General features: G+C 44.1%; 2 protein-coding genes across 3 annotated transcripts; one reads left to right on the plus strand and one right to left on the minus strand.

Annotated features, from left to right (window-relative positions):
* Window positions 1-1615: 1615 nt before the first annotated feature.
* On the minus strand, window positions 1616-6365 carry elob (elongin B). The gene is made up of 4 exons (XM_033997317.3): window positions 6144-6365; window positions 4064-4198; window positions 2958-3066; window positions 1616-1992 (listed from the first exon to the last, which is right to left on the minus strand). The coding sequence occupies exons 1-4, from the start codon at window positions 6144-6146 to the stop codon at window positions 1880-1882; spliced, it is 360 nt and encodes a 119-aa protein (XP_033853208.1). The 5' UTR covers window positions 6147-6365; the 3' UTR covers window positions 1616-1879.
* Window positions 6366-8261: 1896 nt separating this feature from the next.
* pkmyt1 (protein kinase, membrane associated tyrosine/threonine 1) lies at window positions 8262-16212 on the plus strand. 2 transcript variants are annotated; one of them, XM_034917476.2, is made up of 10 exons: window positions 8262-8575; window positions 8679-8741; window positions 9904-11634; window positions 12177-12463; window positions 12965-13171; window positions 13331-13437; window positions 13776-13948; window positions 14534-14736; window positions 15479-15586; window positions 15822-16212. In XM_034917476.2, the coding sequence occupies exons 3-10, from the start codon at window positions 11263-11265 to the stop codon at window positions 16006-16008; spliced, it is 1644 nt and encodes a 547-aa protein (XP_034773367.2). In that variant the 5' UTR covers window positions 8262-8575; window positions 8679-8741; window positions 9904-11262; the 3' UTR covers window positions 16009-16212. The 2 variants fall into 2 exon arrangements, with proteins under 2 accessions (XP_034773367.2, XP_034773366.2); XM_034917475.2 differs by lacking the exon at window positions 8679-8741.
* The last annotated feature ends 5928 nt before the right edge of the window (window positions 16213-22140 follow it).

The raw sequence follows: 22140 nt of genomic DNA on the forward strand, positions 1-22140 counted from the left end.
TCTTCCTCTCCTTAAAAATAAAAAAGTTGAATAAGGAACTTCTTGCTTAACGAGGCATTAATTGAACTGATCGTTTGCTTAATTAGACATTTTTTAATATATATTATTTTTACTGGTTTTCAGCTCATGCAGTTGTAGAGTTCAAGCTAGCTGTAAAATGTTACAGCCGACCTTGGAATCTAGTTAAAAAAGTCAAATTAAGCAAATCATCAAGGGTCTGGTTAATTAAGTAATTGAGATCTCAGTTGGAATGAAAACCAGCAGACACGGAGGGCTCCCCCAGGACCGGGGGGGGGGGGGGGGGGGGGGGGGGGGGGCGGGGGGGGGGCTCTTACTATCTCAAGATCCACTCCATAAACAAACTGGACAAGAAACAGACGCTCCCATTAATGCAGCACCCGTTAAAACCTTCGATAAACGCTGAACAGAAACTTCATGACAGACGTTGCCACGAAAAGTCTCTCCTTGTCAAACTAAAGACTCTAGTGGAAACGTTTGCCATTGAATTTACACTGAAGACGCTGAGAAAGACTTCTAGTGGAAACGTTTGCCATTGAATTTACACTGAAGACGCTGAGAAAGACTTCTAGTGGAAACGTTTGCCATTGAATTTACACTGAAGACACTGAGAAAGACTTCTAGTGGAAACGTTTGCCATTGAATTTACACTGAAGACACTGAGAAAGACTTCTAGTGGAAACGTTTGCCATTGAATTAACACTGAAGACACAGAGAGACTTCTAGTGGAAACGTTTGCCATTGAATTAACACTGAAGACACAGAGAGACTTCTAGTGGAAACGTTTGCCATTGAATTTACACTGAAGACGCTGAGAAAGACTTCTAGTGGAAACGTTTGCCGTTGAATTTACACTGAAGACACTGAGAAAGACTTCTCTAGGAAACGTTTGCCGTTGAATTGACACTGAAGACACTGAGAAAGACTTCTAGTGGAAATGTTTGCCGTTGAATTTACACTGAAGACACTGAGAGAGACTTCTAGTGGAAACGTTTGCCGTTGAATTTACACTGAAGACACAGAGACTTCTAGTGGAAACGTTTGCCATTGAATTTACACTGAAGACGCTGAGAAAGACTTCTAGTGGAAACGTTTGCCGTTGAATTTACACTGAAGACCCTGAGAGAGACTTCTAGTGGAAACGCTTGCCATTGAATTTACACTGAAGACGCTGAGAAAGACTTCTAGTGGAAACGTTTGCCGTTGAATTTTTTAAGCTTATTTTAGTATTGATAAATTCCTGCATCAGTCTAATTTGTCTTGTGAGTCTTCTCTGTTTTCTCTAAACCCTGCTCAGAGTTTCCCATTGAGTGTTTTTGAAATTCTGGGTGAACAGCCTCTAATACCACAAGATTCACTCAACAAACAAACAGGAGAAGAAACAGACACATCCAGTACCAGTTTATCTACTGCGATTACATTTTTCCGTTTAGCGTATTTAATTTATTTTGTTTTCAGAAGTAGAAAGGGTCAGAATTAAAGAAAAAAAAAAACTACAAACGAAAAATAAAAAAAAGAAAACGAGCAGGAGGGGGGGGGGGGGGGGGGGGGGGGGGGGTAGAGAAATATATATATTTTAAAAAAAAAAAATTATGAAAAAGCCAAAAAAAAAAAAAAAATGTACAAAAAAATATATATACCAACAAAAAAAAAAACGAAAAATTCCTTAACACACCACAGTTGTAAAAACTTGCTATAGACCGATAGCTAGTATCAGTGCACTGCTATATACGAGAGTGTGTGTGTGTGTGAGGAGGGAGGGAGGGATGGTAGGTAGGTGGGTCTGAAGATGTGTGTTGCCCACACACACACACTCTCTCTCTCTCTCTCTCTCTCGTTCCCTCGTTTTCTTCCTCCTCCTTCACTGCACGGCCTGATCATTTGCGCTGCTCCCAGAATCCTGCGGCTTCATGACGTCTGGGAGCTCCGGGGGGCTGGAGAACGAATCCACTCGGAGCGGCTCAAACGCATCGTCTGAAGAGAGGAGCAAGAGAACAAGCAGGGATGGGAATCAGAGCTTGTTAGCTAGACACACTGGGGGCCGATCAAGCTGGTAGCAAAACCTGGACTGGATCACACTGCAGTGGAATAGGAGTCCGATTCCCATCCCTGCTTTATCAGTGTTATTGAAACTAGAAGAAACTGACTCCTGTTCCACAGCAGTGTGATCCAGTCCAGGTTTTACTACCAGCTTGATCAGCCCCCCAGTGTGTCTATTATTATTATTATTATTATTTATTTCTTAGCAGACGCCCTTATCCAGGGCGACTTACAATTGTTACAAGATATCACATTATTTCACATTATACAGATATCACATTATTTTTACATACAATTACCCATTTATACAGTTGGGTTTTTACTGGAGCAATCTAGGTAAAGTACCTTGCTCAAGGGTACAGCAGCAGTGTCCCCCCCCACCTGGGATTGAACCCACGACCCTCCGGTCAAGAGTCCAGAGCCCTAACCACTACTCCACACTGCTGTCTAGCTAACAAGCTCAGGTGTGTCTGATTATTAAACTCCTAGAGAAACCAGGACTGGATCACACTGCTGTGCAGCGGGAGTCTGATTCCCAGCCCTGTGATGATAACCAGCATTATTATTATTATTATTATTATTATTGTAGGGATGGGAATAAGACTCCCATTGTATATTGATTTGATCCATTCCTGGTTTCATAGTGTTATAACACTATCATATAAACGAATCCGTGATGCGTCGGGCGTTTCATACTGTAAATTTAGCGCAGGGTCTTCTCAAACTGTGAGAAAAGGGTTTGTGTTTTTAGACAAAGACTAAACTAAAAACGAGAAAATCACAAGCTTGCGAGACCTGGGGAGGTCTGCTTTGTCAGGTGGAAGAAGGAAAGGGAGGCGGAGGCGAGCTTCGTTATGAATGAACGAGAAGGAGCGTTGCGCTGGGCAGCGGAGACTGACCGTTGATTCTGAAGGCCAGGCCCACGGTGGCCGGAGCTTGTGGTCTGGCGGTCTGGCTGGTGAAGCCGCAGTCGCCCAGAGTCTTACTGTCATCAAGCAACTGGTCATCCTGCAGAGAGAGAAAGAGAGAGAGAGAGAGAGAGAGAGAGAGGGAGAGAGAGAGAGAGAGGGAGAGAGACAGCCACACACACAGGCAGAGAGGGAGAGAGAGGGAGAGGGAGGGAGACACACAGAGACAGACAGCAAGAGAGAGAGAGAGAGAGAGAGAGAGAGAGAGGGAGAGAGAGAGAGAGAGGGAGAGAGACAGCCACACACACAGACAGAGAGGGAGAGAGAGGGAGAGGGAGGGAGGACACACAGAGACAGACAGCGAGAGAGAGAGAGAGAGGGGGGGAGGAAGGGAGACACACAGCGACAGAGAGAGAGAGAGAGAGAGAGAGAGAGAGAGAGAGAGAGAGAGAGACAGCCACACCCACACACAGAGAGAGACACAGTGACAGAGAGGGGGAGAGAGAGAGAGAGAGAGAGAGAGAGAGAGAGAGAGAGAGAGAGAGAGAGGGGGGGGGGGGGGGGGGGGGGGGAGAGGGAGATACACACAGAGACAGACAGCAACAGAGAGAGCCACACACAGAGACAGACACAGAGAGAGAGGGAGACACACACACAGAGCGACAGAGAGATGAACGACTAATTAATAATAATAATAATAATAACAACAATAACAATGATAATAATTACAAGCAGGCCATCAGGACCAGCACATGTACCGTGACGCACATCGAACGGCGACCTGCATGTCGCGATGCTTATCACATGATATCGCGAGATTAGCGTATCATCACACAGCCCAGCAATGCAGAACACTGCAGACTGTGGGAGTGCTGTGAACGGCTGGGTGAAAACCACAAGCACATCTCTGCATCCGATCACATAGCAGAACTTATGAACCATGTATGGGGGTAGTTGAGGCTCTCTGGGGCTAGCTGAGGCTGCGAAGGGCTAGCTGAGGCTGCGAGGGGCTAGCTGAGGCTGCGAGGGGCTAGCTGAGGCTGCGAGGAGGTATCTCGTGGCGGGTATGAGGGGGGTATCTCGGGGCGTCTGGTTACCTTGTAGAGCCGCTGGTCCTCGGGCGCTCTCTTCAGGATCCCCTCGACGATGCGTTTCAGCTCGTACACCGTCGTGGACTCCTTCGCATCGGTGAAAATGGTCGTCTTGTCACGACGAATCATCAAAAACACGTCCTGAGAGAGGGGAGAGAGAGAGAGGAGGGGACAGAGAGAGGAGAGGGAGAGAGAGAGGAGGACGGAGAGAGAGGGGGAGAGTGGGAGAGAGAGGGGGGGAGACAGAGGAGAGAGAGGGGGAGAGAGACAGAGGAGAGAGAGGCGGAGAGAGGGGGAGAGAGGGAGGCATCGAGAGGGACAGAGAGAGGAGAGAGAGAGAGAGGAGGACAGAGAGAGGGGGAGAGAGTCAGAGGAGAGAGAGGCGGAGAGAGGGGGAGAGAGGGAGGCATCGAGAGGGAGAGAGAGCAGGAGAGAGAGAGAGAGAGAGAGAGACAGAGAGAGAGAGAGACAGAGAGAGAGAGAGAGACACACACACAGAGGTTAATAGCAATATTATAAGGTACCCTAGGATACAATCTACCCTCCACCCTATACAGTTCAGTCTATTCACACGCTACCCGAGTCTACAATGCGTGTCTCTCCCATTAGCAAACACAGCCGGCACTGTGGGGTCCAGCCCTGGGTTGCAAAGGGAGATTTTTCCTGTCAGCACCAGCTACCAAATCCAGACCTACTGCACAGAGGCCAGGACCTGTTAAGGTGCTGAGGATTGAGAGGAAGGAAAGCAGGCAGCCTGTCCTACACACAGGGGCTACAAAACCGCCTTCTACCAGCGTTTCGTATTATTACTATTATTATTATTATTATTATTATTATTATTATTAATTTATTTCTTAGCAGACTCCCTTATCCAGGGCAACTTACAATTGTTACAAGATATCACATTATTTTTACATACAATTCCCCATTTATACAGTTGGGTTTTTACTGGAGCAATCTAGGTAAAGTACCTTGCTCAAGGGTACAGCAGCAGTGTCCCCCCCACCTGGGATTGAACCCACGACCCTCCGGTCAAGAGTCCAGAGCCCTGACCACTACTCCACACTGCTGCATTTAATCCTGTACTTCAGAATATTGTAATCTGCCAAGTGTTTAACCTGTAGTACTTTGTACTTAATCAGATCCTGATGTAACTATCACTATTATCTGCTGTATTATTGAATTGTGGTTTGTCACACTTGAACAAAAGTTATTGTATTTCTTGCTCTTATTGTATGAATTGTATTGTAACACTTGAATGTATTTGCTTGCGATTGTAAGTCGCCCTGGATAAGGGCGTCTGCTAAGAAATTAATAATAATAATAATTTTTGTGAATGATCACATATTCAAAGTTGTGTTAATACTGTATATAATGAAATTATATATTAATAAATGTATCTATAAAGGCCTCAGGCGTGTGTGCATTAAAATGAACAACAACAACAACTGTATATCTGTTAAAAACGTTTCTACGTTTTAAATTAACACTTTTGATAAAATTTCGACAATAATTGTTGCCTTGTAGTGTTAAAAACTCCGGGGGGGGGGGGGGGGGCTGTTGTTGTTGTCGTCTATCTTGCTGTGTTTAGAAAACTGTGTCAAATAAAGTTTTTAAAAAAAAAATAAAAATCTAGTAGTACCGAAAACGAATATATTTATATATAAAAAAAACATTCTGTTGTTGTTCTTTCTGTCGGTCGTACGTTCGTTAGATTATTTTTTTAAAATTTATTTACACGAACAAAACAACGCGTGCGAATGACTGAAAATTGTTATTTTTTTTTTATTTTTTTTATTGAATTTGTTTTTTTCATCATACGCCACGTTGTGTGTTTTATTTATCTTGTTTTTTATTATTTATTTACACGCAAAAAAAAAACCCTCCTTCCTTCAGTCAAATCCACCATTATTAGACCAAAAATAAAACACAACACAGGTGAAAATAAACACGACTTTTTAACAATAAGCTTCATTCTTTGCACACTCGGTAGCCAGAAGTTCCTTAACTTGATGTATTTACGCTCGTTTCTCACAAAAAAAAACGTTTTAAACTGTAATTTTATCCCTGTTTTGCGATTACTTACCATTTTTCTGCCGATAAATATAACTCCTCGGTCCTCCAGCGTCCCAGAGCGCACTGCGCAGAACAGCAACCGCCGGTCCTCCCGCTTCCCAGAAATCCCCCGCGACCGACTGGAATAAATGATTCTTCCGCCTCTCTAGTTTAACAGTGGTCTATGGCTACTTGACTCGTATTTTTAAGTATTTTTCTCTTATTAAGTCTATTGGTGCTAGTTTCTAGGATAGGAACATTATTTAAGCAAAACTAGATCACAATAGTGGCTCTATCTCGTGTAAAATAAGACACTGTCGCTTTAAGAGAGGAGGGGCGCCCGGTTTTGGGGGTGTGGTTTGAGTTTTAGGCTGTGTTCCATTTCAAAACCTCGCCCCTACACCCTACTTCCCTTCAAAGTGATCACATCCAAGAGTGATCATGTCGAAGAGTGATAACGTCCAAGAGTGATCACATCCAAGAGTGATCACGTCCAAGCGTGATCACGTCCAAGCGTGATCACGTCCAAGAGTGATCACGTCCAAGAGTGATCACGTCCAAGAGTGATCACGCCCAAGAGTGATCACGTCCAAGAGTGATCACGTCCAAGAGTGATCACGTCCAAGAGTGATCACATCCAAGAGTGATCACATCCAAGAGTGATCACTTCCAAGAGTGATCACGTCCAAGTGTTATCAAACCCATTGCCCTCTATGGCAGTGAAGTGTGGGGTCCGCTCACAGAGCAGGATTACACTAAATGGGATAAACACCCAATAGAAGCCCTGCACACAGAGTTCTGCAAAAACATCCTGCAAATACAGAGAAAAACACCAAACAACGCGTGCAGGGCACAACTAGGTCAATATCCATTATTGATCTCAATACAAAAAGAGCAATTAAATTTTGGCTTAATCTAAAACAAAGCAACCCAAACTCCTACCACAGTAAAGCCCTGCAGTACCAAGAACTGAGCCAAAAGAAGAGTCCCCTCAGCCAGCTGGTCCTGAAGCTCACTGCACTAACACACACTAACACCAACCAGCCTCAGGACAGCACTGCTCCAACACAGACAATTCGAGTTAACCAAATTATAACACAACACAAACAAAACTACCTCACCTATTGGGACACACACACAAAAACACAAAGCAAATTAGAGTGCTATCGGGCCCTAAAAAGACACTACACCCTGGCTGAATACCTGAGCAGGGTGAAAGACAACAAGCAGAGGCAGATCCGAACCAAATACAGGCTCAGTGAGCACAGCCTGGCCATAGAAACAGGCCGACACAGGCAGACCTGGCTGCCCAAAGAGGACCGGCTGTGTCATCACTGTCAACTCCAACAAGTAGAGACAGAGATGCACTTTCTACTGCAGTGTATAAAATACACAGAAATAAGGGAAACTTTCTTCCCACAAATAAAAAATCTCTGCAAAACATTCCCAGACCTGCCAGACTCTCAAAAACTCCCAATCCTCCTCGGAGAGGAGTCCAGCTGTGTGTCCAACTGGCAGCCCAGTACACAGCCGCCTGTCACAGCCTGAGGGACAAACAGTGAGCACTCTACATAAGTTCAAGTCTTGTTATATTTAATTGTTGTTATTGTTAACTTATTAATAACGTGGTTATTATTTATATTTGTTTCCCATTATTATTATCATAATAGCAGCAGTGTGGAGTAGTGGTTAGGGCTCTGGACTCTTGACCGGAGGGTTGTGGGTTCAATCCCCAGTGGGGGACACTGCTGTTGTACCCTTGAGCAAGGTACTTTACCTAGATTGCTCCAGTAAAAACCCAACTGTATAAATGGGTAATTGTATGTAAAAATAATGTGATATCTGTATAATGTGAAATCCTGTAACAATTGTAAGTCGCCCTGGATAAGGGCGTCTGCTAAGAAATAAATAATAATAATAATAATATTCTCATCAGTGTTACTGTCTATTTAATGTTCAGATGATGTACTGTGCATGCATTGCTTTGGCAATACTGTGAATAATGGTCATGCAAATATTGCACCTTTGAATTGAATTGACAAAGCGGGGCAATCGAAAGTGGGAGGAGTTTTGCCAAATGGTGTTTTTTTTTTTTTTTTTTTTTTTAAGGGGGCGGGACAAAAAAAAAAAGTTCGTTTTTTGGCGCGAGGAGGAGCCGCTGGAGAAGCAGGAGCGCGCGCGCGCACGTCACCTGCCCTGACTGAGACAGAAAAAAAAAAAAGAAACGTTACAAAAACTAACTAAATAAATAAATAATTAAATAAATAAATAAGGGACCTTTTTTTATTTAATTAAAACCGATAAACTTTTGGGGTTTCATAACTTTTACTGTGTTGTCAGCGGCGGTTTTGTTTACACTTCAGTCGACCGAGCGAGAGAAGATTGTAAGTTGAGTTATTTTAAATTATTTTTTTTCTTGAGAAGAGACGGTTAAAATCTTCAATTTAACAAGCCAGTTGACAGGTAAGAGTAATAATAATAATAATAATAATAATAATAATAATGTTTATTATGTGGCACATGTAACATCGAAACTACAAATATTATTGTAAAAATACGTTGACAGGTTGTTGGTGAATAATGACAACAAATGGTGACGTAGTGAAGCTGACCAGAATTAAAATTGCAAGTATGGTATTTGTAATAAATTAACAATGATATGTTTTATGAATTATACTATTGAAAGCCGAACGGGTTACAACTAGACACAAGCAAAAGTGAGAGATGTCATTATATTATTGATACATTTGTATGTTGACAAAATAGTTATGTTGTGTTATTTTTTTTTTATATGACACACAAAAGTGTGTTAGACGAAATACTAGTGGACTCCCATTTTATTTTATTTTTTTAACATGCTTTACCTGTCCTTTTATAACACTTTGCTATGGTTTTATACGGGCTACTCTGTGGCTGTGCAGTTAACATGGTAAACTAACTAAAGTTTCCCACAGTAAAAACACAGCACAGTGTCATAAACCACAGTGAAATCACAGAGAGGTCTGGTAAAGCATAGGGAAGCATTGTAAAGCACAGAGAGGTCTGGTAAAGCATAGGGAAGCATTGTAAAGCACAGAGAGGTCTGGTAAAGCATAGGGAAGCATTGTAAAGCACAGAGAGGTCTGGTAAAGCATAGGGAAGCATTGTAAAGCACAGAGAGGTCTGATAAAGCATAGGGAAGCATTGTAAAGCACAGAGAGGTCTGGTAAAGCATAGGGAAGCATTGTAAAGCACAGAGAGGTCTGGTAAAGCATAGGGAAGCATTGTAAAGCACAGAGAGGTGTGGTAAAGCATAGGGAAGCATTGTAAAGCACAGAGAGGTCTGGTAAAGCATAGGGAAGCATTGTAAAGCACAGAGAGGTCTGGTAAAGCATAGGGAAGCATTGTAAAGCACAGAGAGGTCTGGTAAAGCATAGGGAAGCATTGTAAAGCACAGAGAGGTCTGGTAAAGCATAGTGAAGCATTGTAAAGCACAGAGAGGTCTGGTAAAGCATAGGGAAGCATTGTAAAGCACAGAGAGGTCTGGTAAAGCATAGGGAAGCATTGTAAAGCACAGAGAGGTCTGGTAAAGCATAGTGAAGCATTGTAAAGCACAGAGAGGTCTGGTAAAGCATAGGGAAGCATTGTAAAGCACAGAGAGGTATGGTTAAAGTATATTCACAAAAAACATGACAAACCATTGTAAGCTAGTTTACATAGTATAACCATTGGAAAAGCATGCACATTTATCCTGTCAAATTTTTTTTATAAAAAAAAAAACAACGTTCTAGTGTGTCTCTCCTTCTCTTCAGGATACATCGGTGACCTGCCTCGCTCCACACAGGAAGATACAGCCACAGCTCGGGACTCACCCTAAAAACCTTCGTTCCAGCTCCACCGTTCAAAAACTATTTCATATACTCTGTTAGTGAGCTTAACTGACATCTCTTCCCAGCACCGGACTGTAACTCCGGTTTGTATAGATTTCCTCGCTACCTCCTCACAGCTTCATTTCTGGACTGTATTGTACTATACCAACATTTCTAAGCTGATGCCTCCCCCCCACACGCTCTGTAGTTTGATCTGCTGTAGTTTTTGAGACCTTTGTCCTGCTAATCCTGTCGTTTTTTTTCCACCCCGATCTAGTCTTGCTGCGTGTTTCTGCCAGCAAGCAAGAAAAAGCCTTTTTTTTTTTTCAAATAAATAAAAACAAAAAAAAAACGCTTTTTAAATTCTATATAAATTTAGATTTAAAAAAAAAAAAGTGTAACTCAACTGACGGTTTGACTTCACAATGTCACGCACCCTTTCCTCTCTCAGCTGAAGTGTTTTCAGCGCGTCGTATTGTAATATTTAAACATCATTTCTTCCTCTTCTTGACGTTTTTAATACGTTTCTTTAGAGTACGGGACACGGTTACACAGTTTTCCGAGAACTCGGAACGGGGAAAAGCCGTATTCTGGAGAAAAAAAAAGAACGTTCTTCATTGCAGCGGAATCCCAATTTGTGTTATTTTTTTTATTTTTTTTGGTAGTTCAGTTGTGCCCGTCGACAGAGAGATACAAACGCAAAAGCAAGACCACACAACACTTTTGATTCTACGTACGCTACTGTGACCCTGCTGCCTCGCTTAACTCCAGCACACCTGAAAAGAGACTGAAAGAGACTTGCCCAGTCCTTGCCTTGCGCCCCAAATTTGGCTATTACCAGTTGGACCCTGTACTGTAACCCATCACAGGACAAAGGACTTCCTTCATTGTTGAATTGTTTAACATCGGCAGTCTGCAATTGACTTGCAGTCAGTAACCCCGTTGCATTACACCGCACCACTCTGCGTAAAATCTACACAGACTCCCAGAACGAGCAACAGCCTGTACCCTAAAGGCAGTTGAACTGTCCTAAAAATCGGTCAAAACTTTGAACCATTAAACTAGGGCTGTTGTTATCCTGCTACAATACGAAACAGCAGCCTCTAGCCTCCAGTCCTGCAGTTTTGTCTTCGAAACAGGACAGCTGCCTTGTTTTGTTGTATCCTAGTCAACAAGTTGGTCTGTACGTTTCATAACATATTTGTACCTCTGCACTAGACAGAATTCCACCCCCAATGCCCTCCCTTCTCCAGTAACCCTCCCCCCCCCCACCCCCCCGGTTCCCCAATTTTTAAACTCGCCATGCCCGTACCGCCAGAACCAGAGCTGGCCTGCACCCCCATCCCGGTGCCTGCTTTCTTCAAAGAAGCCGAGTGCAGCTTCTCCCTGAAGAAACGTCGCCAGCCAGCCTGCTCCAACTCCTGCTCCGTCCTCTCCCGCTCCCTGCCCCCTCCTCGCCCTCCCGCCAAAGGGGTCCCGCCCCTCAGCCGCCTCTTCCCCAATCGGGAGCGCTCCTGGAGCCAGCCCCGTCCCCGGGGGGTGTCGTTCAGGGAGCCCCCCGAGCGTCCCCTCTCCTCCAGCCACTACGACGAGAGCAAGGGGGAGACGTACTTCCAGCAGTGCTTCCAGTGCCTGTCCAAGCTGGGCAGGGGCTCCTTCGGGGAGGTGTACAAGGTGAGGGGGGGGCCTCTGTGTCTGTGTGTGTGTCAGTGTCTGTGTGAGGGGGAGGCGACGGGAGAGGGGAAGCGTGTGTGTGTGTTTCTGTCTCTGAGAGTGTGTGTGTCAGTGTCTCTGAGAGTGTGTGTGTCAGTGTCTGTGTGTTTCTGTCTCTGAGAGTGTGTGTCAGTGTCTGTGTGTGTTTCTGTCTCTGAGAGTGTGTCAGTGTCTGTGTTTCTGTCTCTGAGTGTGTGTGTCAGTGTCTGTGTTTCTGTCTCTGAGAGTGTGTGTGTGTCAGTGTCTGTGAGTGTGTTTCTGTCTCAGTGTGTGTTTCTATCTCTGTGAGAGTGTGTGTCTGTGTGTGTGTTTCTGTCTCGGAGTGAGTGTGTGTGTGTGTGTGAAGGGAGGCGAGGGGAGCGTCTGTCTTGTGTTTGTCTGTGTACCTCTCTGTATTTCACTGTGTGTGTATTAATATATATATTTTAAATAACACTACAATTAAATTTGAGACTACGAAACACCTATGTATTGTGTTCAACTGACAACCCCCCCCCCCTCAGGTGCGCAGCCGTGAGGACGGACGCTACTACGCGGTGAAGCGCTCGATGGACCGTTTCCGCGGCGATGGGGACCGACAGCGCAAACTCCAGGAGGTCCGCAAACACGAACGCCTGCCACCCCACCCCAACTGCGTGGGCTTCCAGCGCGCCTGGGAGGAAGGGGGCCGGCTCTACATCCAAACAGAGCTGTGCCGGGGCAGCCTGCAGCAGCACTGCGAGGCCCAGGCTGAGCCGGCAGGAGAGGCCCAGGTTTGGGCCTTCCTCTGGGACCTGCTGTGCGCGCTCGGGTAAGAGGAGCCTTCCACCTTCCCTGTGCAAATAAGACGACTCCCGCTGCACAGCAGTGTGATCCAGTCCTGGTTTCACTAGGAGTTTAATAATAAGACACACCTGAGCTTGTTAGCTAGACACACTGGGGGGGCTGATCAAGCTGGGAGTAAAACCTGGAATGGGTGACACTGCTGTGCAATAGGAGTCTTTTTATTACCGTCCTTGGGCCCCAATGTTAGTTAAATGGTTTTCAATCTGAGTCCTTATTTCACTGCTTTGGTCCGAGATGGGAATCAGACTCCTATTCCACAGCAGTGTGATCCATTCCAGGTTTTACTACCAGCTTGATCAGCCCCCAGTGTGTCTAGCTAACAAGCTCAGGTGTGTCTTATTAAACTCCTAGTGAAACCAGGACTGGATCACACTGCTGTGCAGCGGGAGTCTGATTCCCATCTTTGATACAAAAAAAAACCAAATCTCTTCCTCTCTCCCCCTCTCTCTCTCTCTCTCTCTCTCAGACATCTCCACCGGCATGGGCTCCTGCACATGGATGTGAAGCCCGCCAATGCCTTCCTCTCCCCAGCCGGGCGCTGCAAGCTGGGGGACTTTGGGCTGGTGCTGGAGCTGGGAGAGGGGGAGAGGGGAGAGGGGCAGGAGGGCGACCCCAGGTACATGGCTCCAGAGCTGCTGAGGGGAGTGTACACACCGGCCGCTGATGTGTTCAGGTGAGAGGGGAGGAGTGTGTGTGTGTGTGTGACAGGGGATTGCTTGTGTGGGAGTGTCTGTCTGTCTGTCTGTGTGTGTGTGTGTGGGTGGGTGGGTGGGGGGGTGGGGTGGGGGGCGGAAGTGACTCACTTTATCTCATCTCTTCTCTCTGCTCTCAGCCTGGGCCTCACAATCCTGGAGCTCGCCTGCAACATGGAGCTGCCCTCGGGAGGAGAGGGCTGGCAGCAGCTGCGCCAGGGGTACCTGCCGCCAGAGTTCACCTCCGGTAAGAGACCAGAGCCTGTCTGTCTGTCTGTGTATGAGCGAGTGTGTGTGTCTACCTGACCCTTTCGTTCTCTACCTCTCCCTCTCTATCTCCCTCCCCCTCCCTCTCTAACCCCCTCTCTCTTGTGTCTCTCTCTGTCACACCCCCCTCTCTCTCTCTCTCTCTCTCTAACCCCCTCACCTCCCTCCCTCTCTCTCTAACCCCCTCCCTCCCTCTCTCTCTCTAACCCCCTCCCCCCCATCTCTCTCCCTCTCTCCCGCCCTCCCTCTTTAACCCTCCTTCCGTCCCTCTCTCTAACCCCTCCCTTTCTAAGCCCCCCCCTCCTCTCTCTCCCCCAGGTCTCTCCCCGGAGCTCCTGTCTGTGTTGAGAGTGATGCTGCACCCTGATCCCTCACACAGGGCCTCCGTCTCCCAGCTCTGCTCCCTGGCTGCTCTGAGGCGGGTTCGATGGAGACGCAGCCTGTCCCTGGCTGTGAGAGAAGCGCTGAGCCGCATGCTGTCACTCTTTCAGGTACTGCTGCCGGTGTCCCTCTCCGTCTCTCTCAGCTCAAAAACCTAACGTGAAATCTTACTGGTACTGTTATTCATGGATTCCGGTAGACTTTTTTTTTTTACAATATCATTTCGTAGTTTCTTTGATTTACACGATGATGGTCCAGTGGTCAAAGAAAAAAGGGGGTCTTGATACCAGGAGGTTCAAATCCTGGCTCAGCCACTGACTCCCTGTATGTGTGTGTGTGCGTGTGTGTGACCCTGAGCAAGTCACTTCACCTCCTTGTGCTCCGTCCTTCGGGTGAGATGTAATTGTAAGTGACTCTGCAGCTGATGCATAGTTCACACACCCTAGTCTCTGTAAATTGCCTTGGATAAAGGCGTCTGCTAAATAAATAAATAAGGTATACAATTGTTACAAGATATCACATTATTTTATACACATTATTTTTTTACATACAATTACCCATTTATATAGTTGGGTTTTTACTGGAGCAATCTAGGTAAAGTACCTTGCTCAAGGGTACAGCAGCAACGTCCCCCACCTGGGATTGAACCCACGACCCGTCCTCTCCCCTCTCCTCTCCTCTTCCCCGTCTCTTAGTGGCTCGTGTCGTTGCTGTGTGGGGTCTGGCTCTCCCTCGCTCCCCTGCCTCTCCGCTGGGCCGGGCTGACGAGGGCCGGGACCCCCCCCCTGACAGACAGCAGCAGTAGCGATCTGGAGCCGGACAGCGTTGGGGACGAGGTGTTTCAGCTGCCCTCCCTGCTGTCCCTGCAGACTGACGGCTCCCCGTCCAGACTCAGAGGGTAAGAGAAAGTATGTGTGTGTGTCTTCTCACTGAAGACAGACTGCTCCCCGTCCGGACTCAAGAGGGTAAGAGAAAGTGTGTGTGTCTCTGTGTGTGTGTGTGTCTTCTCACTGCAGACAGACTGCTCCCCGTCCAGACTCAGAGGGTAAGAGAAAGTGTGTGTCTGTGTGTGTCTGTGTGTGTGTGTGTGTGTGTCTTCTCACTGCAGACAGACTGCTCCCCGTCCAGACTCAGAGGGTAAGAGAAAGTGTGTGTGTGTGTCTCTGTGTGTGTGTGTGTGTGTGTGTCTTCTCACTGCAGACAGACTGCTCCCCGTCCAGACTCAGAGGGTAAGAGAAAGTGTGTGTGTGTGTCTTCTCACTGCAGACAGACTGCTCCCCGTCCAGACTCAGATTGTAAGAGAGAGAGAGATCTGTGTATGTCTATCTACCTGTGTGTTTCTGTCTGTGTGTCAGCGTGTGTGTGTGTGTGTGTGGCTGTCTGTGGCTAAGTCTCCCGTTGCACAGCAGTATGATCCATTCCTGAAGTCACTAGGAGTTTAATAATAAGACACACCTGAGCTTGTTAGCTAGACACACTGGGGGGCTGATCAAGCTGGTAGTAAAACCTGGACTGGATCACACTGCTGTGGAACATGAGTCTTCTACGTATCCGTCTGTGTGTGTGTGTGTGTGTGTGTGTGTGTTAGTAATTCTACAGACGATGACTCACCCCCTCCTCCTCCTTCTCTCTCTCCGCAGTGGTGTTTGTTCCCCCTCCCTGCGAGGACGCTTGTCTCTGGGCAGCACCTCAACTCCACGCCGCTTCTCTCCTCACAGCACCAGCAGCAGCAGCAGCAGCTCCAAGAGGTGGCACAGCTTTCCATATTAATAACCATCGCAATAATAATGATGATGATCATTATATACATGATGCTGCTTCTGATAATAATAATACTAATAAAAATACTAATAATCGCGATGATAATGACAGTAAATCATATAGATTATAATGACGATGACAATGGTGCTAGAACTACCGCTAATAATAATAATAATAATAATAATAATAATAATAATAATAATAATGATAATTGTGTTTCAGGAGTGGGGACTGCACCCCCAATGTGAGTGGAATCAGTGATGCCTGCTGCTCCCCTTGCACCCTGATCCTCGCCTCCTCGTCCTCTCCCAGCACAGTGAGCCCCCAGCCCGCCCCGCCCAGACCCGGGTTCGAGCCCCGCAACCTGCTCAGCCTGTTTGAAGAGGTGTCTCTGGAACAGCAGGAGTGAAGAGACTGACTTGTGCATACAGACACACACAGACACAAACAGACCCATACTACACACACACACACACACACACACACACACACACACAGATACTGCTGCCAGGGGGGAAAGGCAGGCTGATCCAAGCTGTTTTATTTTTAGGGGGTTTGTGGTTGTTTTTTTGTTACAAAACCGCTTATATTAAAAAAAAACAAAAAAAAAAAACACTTCTCTGTGGTGTACAGAGCAGTGTGAATACTACATGTTGAGAATTGATACACACTTCGGCCAGTTTAAACAGGAATGAAAAATAAGACTCCCGTTGCACAGCAGTGTCACCCATTCCAGGTTTTACTACCCAGTGTGTCTAGGTCTGATACTGCCTGATCCACTGTACTGCAAACCGATTATTCGACAGTCTGGATCAAGCTGTCTGAAGAAATCGGGCGAGGGTTCAGAGAGCTCAAAAAGCTGTTTGGGGTTTGTGACGATGGCTCGCTTTTTCTTAAAGACTCTGCGGAGAGCAGCGACCCACACAAACCCAAGCAGCTGTTTCTTAATTCACTCTGAACTGGTGAATCAGCCCCCGATCCACACCAGAGACCCTCACCTGATTTCTGTGGAGAGATCCATCCCGATAATCAGTTTGAGCAGCTCTAACTGTGTGATGTTTGTAAGTCGCTTGACCGTCTTCTGAGTTTCTTATCTGAAGAATGATTTTTTTTTTTTTTTTTTGCAGGGGTCATGGAAGTAATTCATTTATTGATCTGATCTTTTTAATTTTTTGGGGGGGAGAGGGGGTTTATTTGGATAAACCTTCTTGTATTATTGAAATAAATTGCTCAATATTTTTTGTTGTACAAAAAAAAAAAATGAAATGATATTCTGAATGTTTCGGTTTGTTTTTTGAATTGCGGAGCCGTGCGGAATGTATGGTTCGTCTTTTTATTGTATTTAATGTCTCACTCTCTCCCGTCGCTGTTTTGTATGTTGCTGAATTTGAGAGTTACAAGTCAGTAGTTCTCCCCCAGAACTGCAATAAAGGGTGTTCTTGTGATCTCTTTTTAAGCCTCTCATTTTTGATCATTTCTGTGCTTTACAATGCTTCCCTATGCTTTACCAGACCTCTCTGTGCTTTACAATGCTTCCCTATGCTTTACCAGACCTCTCTGTGCTTTACAATGCTTCCCTATGCTTTATCACACTTTGCTGTGCTTTTACTGTGAGGAGACTTTTATAAGGGACCTACTGCAAGTACAAGTAGGAGCCTCTATTCTATTAAATTCCAGGCCATTCTATTGAGCTCACAGTGACATGAATGTGGCCAACAAGGTTTGTTCACTGTTTCTTTCTCCAAAGTGTTCAGAAGGCTAAGGTCTGGAAGAATACTAATAATATAATTTAAATAATAATAATAATTGTCTTTAATAATTACTGTTATTCATTTTCTTAAGTAATAAAACTGAACATGATCTTGTGAAATAAAAATAAATATATCAATAAAAAAAGATTGACACAAGTTTAGTTAAAAATATATAATTCCTGTTTTATTAATAATAGTAGTAATAACATTACTAATTCAGATTATGATGCAGTTTGAAGGCTTCCGACCGTTTTAAAAGTCCAGAACAAGAAAATGGGGAACAGTGAGACAGTCCCATTAACCCACAGCAAAGGAGAAGGACAGACAGACAAACGGATGGACGAATGAACAAATGAATGGACGACACTGCTACCTTTACAAAGCTTTTGAAAACATAACTTTGAGGGGGAGGAGGGAAACAGTCCAGCAAACACAAGTCAAAAAGAACAGACCAGAGAACCAACTGTTTCATCGTCTCCGTCTTCTTTCTGTGGGGATCTGAAGGTTGAACTTCTTTTTAAAATACCAAAAAAAATAAAAAATAATATCGCACTGCTCAGTCTGGACCTTGCCCTGCTGTTGCTCTCGTTTACTTCATCTTCTTTCTGAAATCTACTCCGGTCACCATCCAAGAAGAATGGGCGTGCTGATCCAGCGGTTAAAGAAAGGGGTCTTGATACCAGGAGGTTCAAATCCCGGCTCAGCCACTGACTCCCTGTATGTGTGCGTGTGTGAGAAACCCTGAGCGAGTCACTTCACCTCCTTGTGCTCCGTCCTTCAGATGAGACGTCAAACAAACGAGCTCCTATTGGAAGTGACTCTGCAGCAGCAGCAGCAGCAGTTGTTGATGATGCAGAGTTCACCCCCCCTAGTCTTTGCAAGTCGCTTTGGATAAAAGCGTTGTTTTTTTTTTTTTTTTAAATTGATGTCTCAATAATAAAATGCAAAACTTTTGCCCGTAACTGGACATTTTACACGTGATACAGGAAAAAACAAAAAACAAAAACAAAGCCTTAACTCATTACTCAGATATGCAAATTCCCCTATAAGGGACTCCTATAAACACAACACTGATATATGCACCCCTCACTCCCCTATACCATTAAACATAATGTATAGATTAATACCATCAGACAGCAATCGATCCTAGTCAGTTACAGGAACACCCCATTCTTCTCCGACAGTGCAGGTGAAGTAATTCAGTCCCCAGTTGTCCTTATCTCCTATAGGGAGTAGGTCCCCTATAGATATACAGCAGTAAACAAAAGCCAGCATGATCCTATAGGATCCAGTGCTATATTAATTCAGAAATCTCCCCAGTGTTTTATTATTATTATTATTATTATTATTAATTTCTTAGCAGACGTCCTTATCCAGGGTGACTTACAGTTGTTACAAGATATCACATTATTTTTACATACAATTACCCATTTATACAGTTGGGTTTTTACTGGAGCAATCTAGGTAAAGTACCTTGCTCAAGGGTACAGCAGCAGTGTCCCCCACCTGGGATTGAACCCACGACCCTCCGGTCAAGAGTCCAGAGCCCTGACCACTACTCCACACTGCTGCCCTATTAAAATAAACTGTCCCTATAGATACAAAGCAGTATATTAATAATAATAATAATAATAATAATAATAATAATAATAATAATAATAATAATAATAACAATAACAATAACAATAATACTATTGATTTCTGTAGGGGGATCCCTGGTAGAATATACATTTTCAGAACACATGACACGGTCTCTCTCTTTAGTATAGGGGAGCTGGGGGTTGGGGGGTGTCTCTTAAAGTAACGCTCCCCACCCCCAGTCCTGGGGACCCCCTGTGTCTGCTGGTTTTCATTCCAACTGTGATCCCAATTACTAAACTCAACCCTTAACTGAACTAATACTTAGCTTAATTAGGCCTATTTAATTGTTCTCAGCTCCTGAAAAGTGGCAGATTTCAAGTTACTTGTAAGATTTTATATTCATTGATAACCGCTGTCTTAGAGAACACAGTAGTAAACACGACTCGTTAACTCTCATTCATAAAGTGCCTTTGCTTTCTTCCCCAGTGGATTTTGACTCTTTCAAGTGAAACCAGTACAGTGTTTTTTGTGTTTGTTTTTTTCCCCTTGTACAGTAGAGACCCCAAAATAAAAGACAGGAAATTCACAAAATAAATTAAAACAAGCAAATTAAAAACAAGTTAGCAGCAAAACCGCAGAGCAGAGACCAAAAGCTTTGCATCGTCACCCTCTATATAGAATGAACTCCCTCAGCTTCATAATGTAATTGTATGTAAAAATAATGTGATATCTTGTAACAATTGTAAGTCGTCCTGGATAAGGGTGTCTGCTAAGAAATAAATAATAATAATAATAATAATAATAATAATAGAGTCCAATGAAAGCTGCTGAATAATGTTCCCTTGTTAACATATTGAATTGCACACCCTCTATATAGAATGAACTCCCTCAGCTTCATAGAGTCTAATGAAAGCTGCTGAATAATGTTCCCTTGTTAACATATTGAATTGCACCCCCTGTATATAGAATGAACTCCCTCAGCTTCATAGAGTCCAATGAAAGCTGCTGAATAATGTTCCCTTGTTAACATATTGAATTCCACACCCTCTATATAGAATGAACTCCCTCAGCTTCATAGAATCCAATGAAAGCTGCTGAATAATGTTCCCTTGTTAACATATTGAATTCCACACCCTCTATATAGAATGAACTCCCTCAGCTTCATAGAGTCCAATGAAAGCTGCTGAATAATGTTCCCTTGTTAACATATTGAATTCCACCCCCTCTATATAGAATGAACTCCCTCAGCTTCATAGAGTCCAGTGAAAGCTGCTGAATAATGTTCCCTTGTTAACATATTGAATTGCACCCCCTCTATATAGAATGAACTCCCTCAGCTTCATAGAGTCCAATGAAAGCTGCTGAATAATGTTCCCTTGTTAACATATTGAATTGCACCCCCTCTATATAGAATGAACTCCCTCAGCTTCATAGAGTCCAATGAAAGCTGCTGAATAATGTTCCTTTGTTAACATATTGAATTGCACCCCCTCTATATAGAATGAACTCCCTCAGCTTCATAGAGTCCAATGAAAGCTGCTGAATAATGTTCCCTTGTTAACATATTGAATTGCACACCCTCTATATAGAATGAACTCCCTCAGCTTCATAGAGTCCAATGAAAGCTGCTGAATAATGTTCCCTTGTTAACATATTGAATTCCACGCCGCTTTGTAGTTTTCCAGATACTTAACGAAAAAATGTGACATTTCGAAATCCAACATAAAATACTCACTGTCTCAATGTCTCAATCTTAAAATTCTAGGTGATGCAAAACTTTTGGCCAGAGCTGTACAGTATAATTACTCCCTATAGAATGCTTCCCTATTGAAACTACAGCTGGGATATTACAGTGACAGGACTTGACACTCACAGGGCTGGGAATCAGACTCCTGTTGCACAGCAGCGTCACCCATTCCAGGTTTTACGACCAGCTTGATCAGCCCCCAGTGTATCTAGCTAACAAGCGCAGGTGTGTCTTATTATTAAACTCCTAGTGAAACCAGGACTGGATCACACCGCTTTGCAGCGGGAGTCTCGTTCCCAGCCCTGCAGAGTCCTCGACACACACTTCTTAATAATACATTTCTGCACCAGTTCAGTCTTAGAAATTAATATAAAAATTGTCAGGTCCTTCACAACATATATACAGTATATTAAAAAATTATTCAAAAATGACGAAGATTCTGAAGAATTTTTTTTTTTTTTTTTTAAATCAAAAAAATTCTCTCTTGTCCTTTGTAACATTATAGATAGATAGATAGATAGATAGATATAAAAAATAAAATGTAAAAAAAAAAGTTTGGGAAGATTGGCTATATATATGTTTTGCCTCCATTTCTTTCTTTTATTATTGAGAGCAGTTTTTTTTGGTGGGGGGTTCTAGGTTCAGCCTAGAACCGCATCCAGTTCTAGAACATGACGTTCTGGATCCTCGAGTTGGTTGTGGCGAAAAGAAAAAAAAAGTTTGATTCTAGAATAGCGAGTTCTAAACAAGAGAGATATATCTGAAGGAGGGAATAGGGGAGAGGAGGGGAGGGAGGGTGGAGTGATGATGTAAGCACTCTTTTGGGATGCTGAATTGCTGGGGTAGGAAGTAACGTTACCATGATTATTATGGAGTGCATTGCATGGTGGGTAATTGTGAGGACTCGTTTAGAAAGCAAGATCGTATCAACTTTCTTTGTCAGTAAATCTTGATGGGAAATTTAGAAATATTAAATTCAGTGGTAAATGTTTCCACTAGAAGTCTTTCTCAGTGTATTCTCCAGGCAAGCTTCTCAAAGCCAGGTAAATGGCAGATTTTTAAAATGATCAGAAACTCGATACTGGAGAAGAGACACAACCCTGAATCACTAAGAACGACCGCAGCAAAAACAGCAGCCAGTGACGTTTGAATCTACTTGCCGTTTAAGAATGTTTAGTTTTTTTTATTATTAACACTGTTAAACTGTTTAGTGAAGTAAATGTTTATAGTGCTTTTGTGGAGCACGCCTGAGTATTTGTGAATGTTTGTTTAAAAAAAAAAAAAAACACATTAAAAAGTTAAAAACTACAAATGCCATTTTCATTTTCCTCCAGGTATTATGCAGGTATTGAGACTAGCGCTGTACCGCTTCACTGTGTATCTAACACTACATCTCCCAGCATCCCTCACCACTGCCACGGGTGCAGAGGCATGCTGGGAGCTGTAGTTACAGCTCGTGCTG

Source organism: Acipenser ruthenus, chromosome 54 (genome assembly GCF_902713425.1).
Source record: "Acipenser ruthenus chromosome 54, fAciRut3.2 maternal haplotype, whole genome shotgun sequence".
Lineage (NCBI taxonomy): Eukaryota > Metazoa > Chordata > Actinopteri > Acipenseriformes > Acipenseridae > Acipenser > Acipenser ruthenus.

Bases quoted from the DNA above. Each gene is read 5' to 3' on its own strand.
- pkmyt1 (XM_034917476.2), top strand. From the start codon at position 11,263: ATGCCCGTACCGCCAGAACCAGAGCTGGCCTGCACCCCCATCCCGGTG. The intron at 11,635-12,176 runs GTGAGGGGGGGG...CCCCCCCCTCAG, and splicing joins CCTTCGGGGAGGTGTACAAG to GTGCGCAGCCGTGAGGACGG. The intron at 13,949-14,533 runs GTACTGCTGCCG...CCCGTCTCTTAG, and splicing joins GCATGCTGTCACTCTTTCAG to TGGCTCGTGTCGTTGCTGTG.
- elob (XM_033997317.3), bottom strand. The intron at 3,067-4,063 runs GTAACCAGACGC...CTCTCTCTGCAG, and splicing joins AGGACCAGCGGCTCTACAAG to GATGACCAGTTGCTTGATGA. The intron at 1,993-2,957 runs GTCAGTCTCCGC...TCCTCTCTTCAG, and splicing joins CCTGGCCTTCAGAATCAACG to ACGATGCGTTTGAGCCGCTC.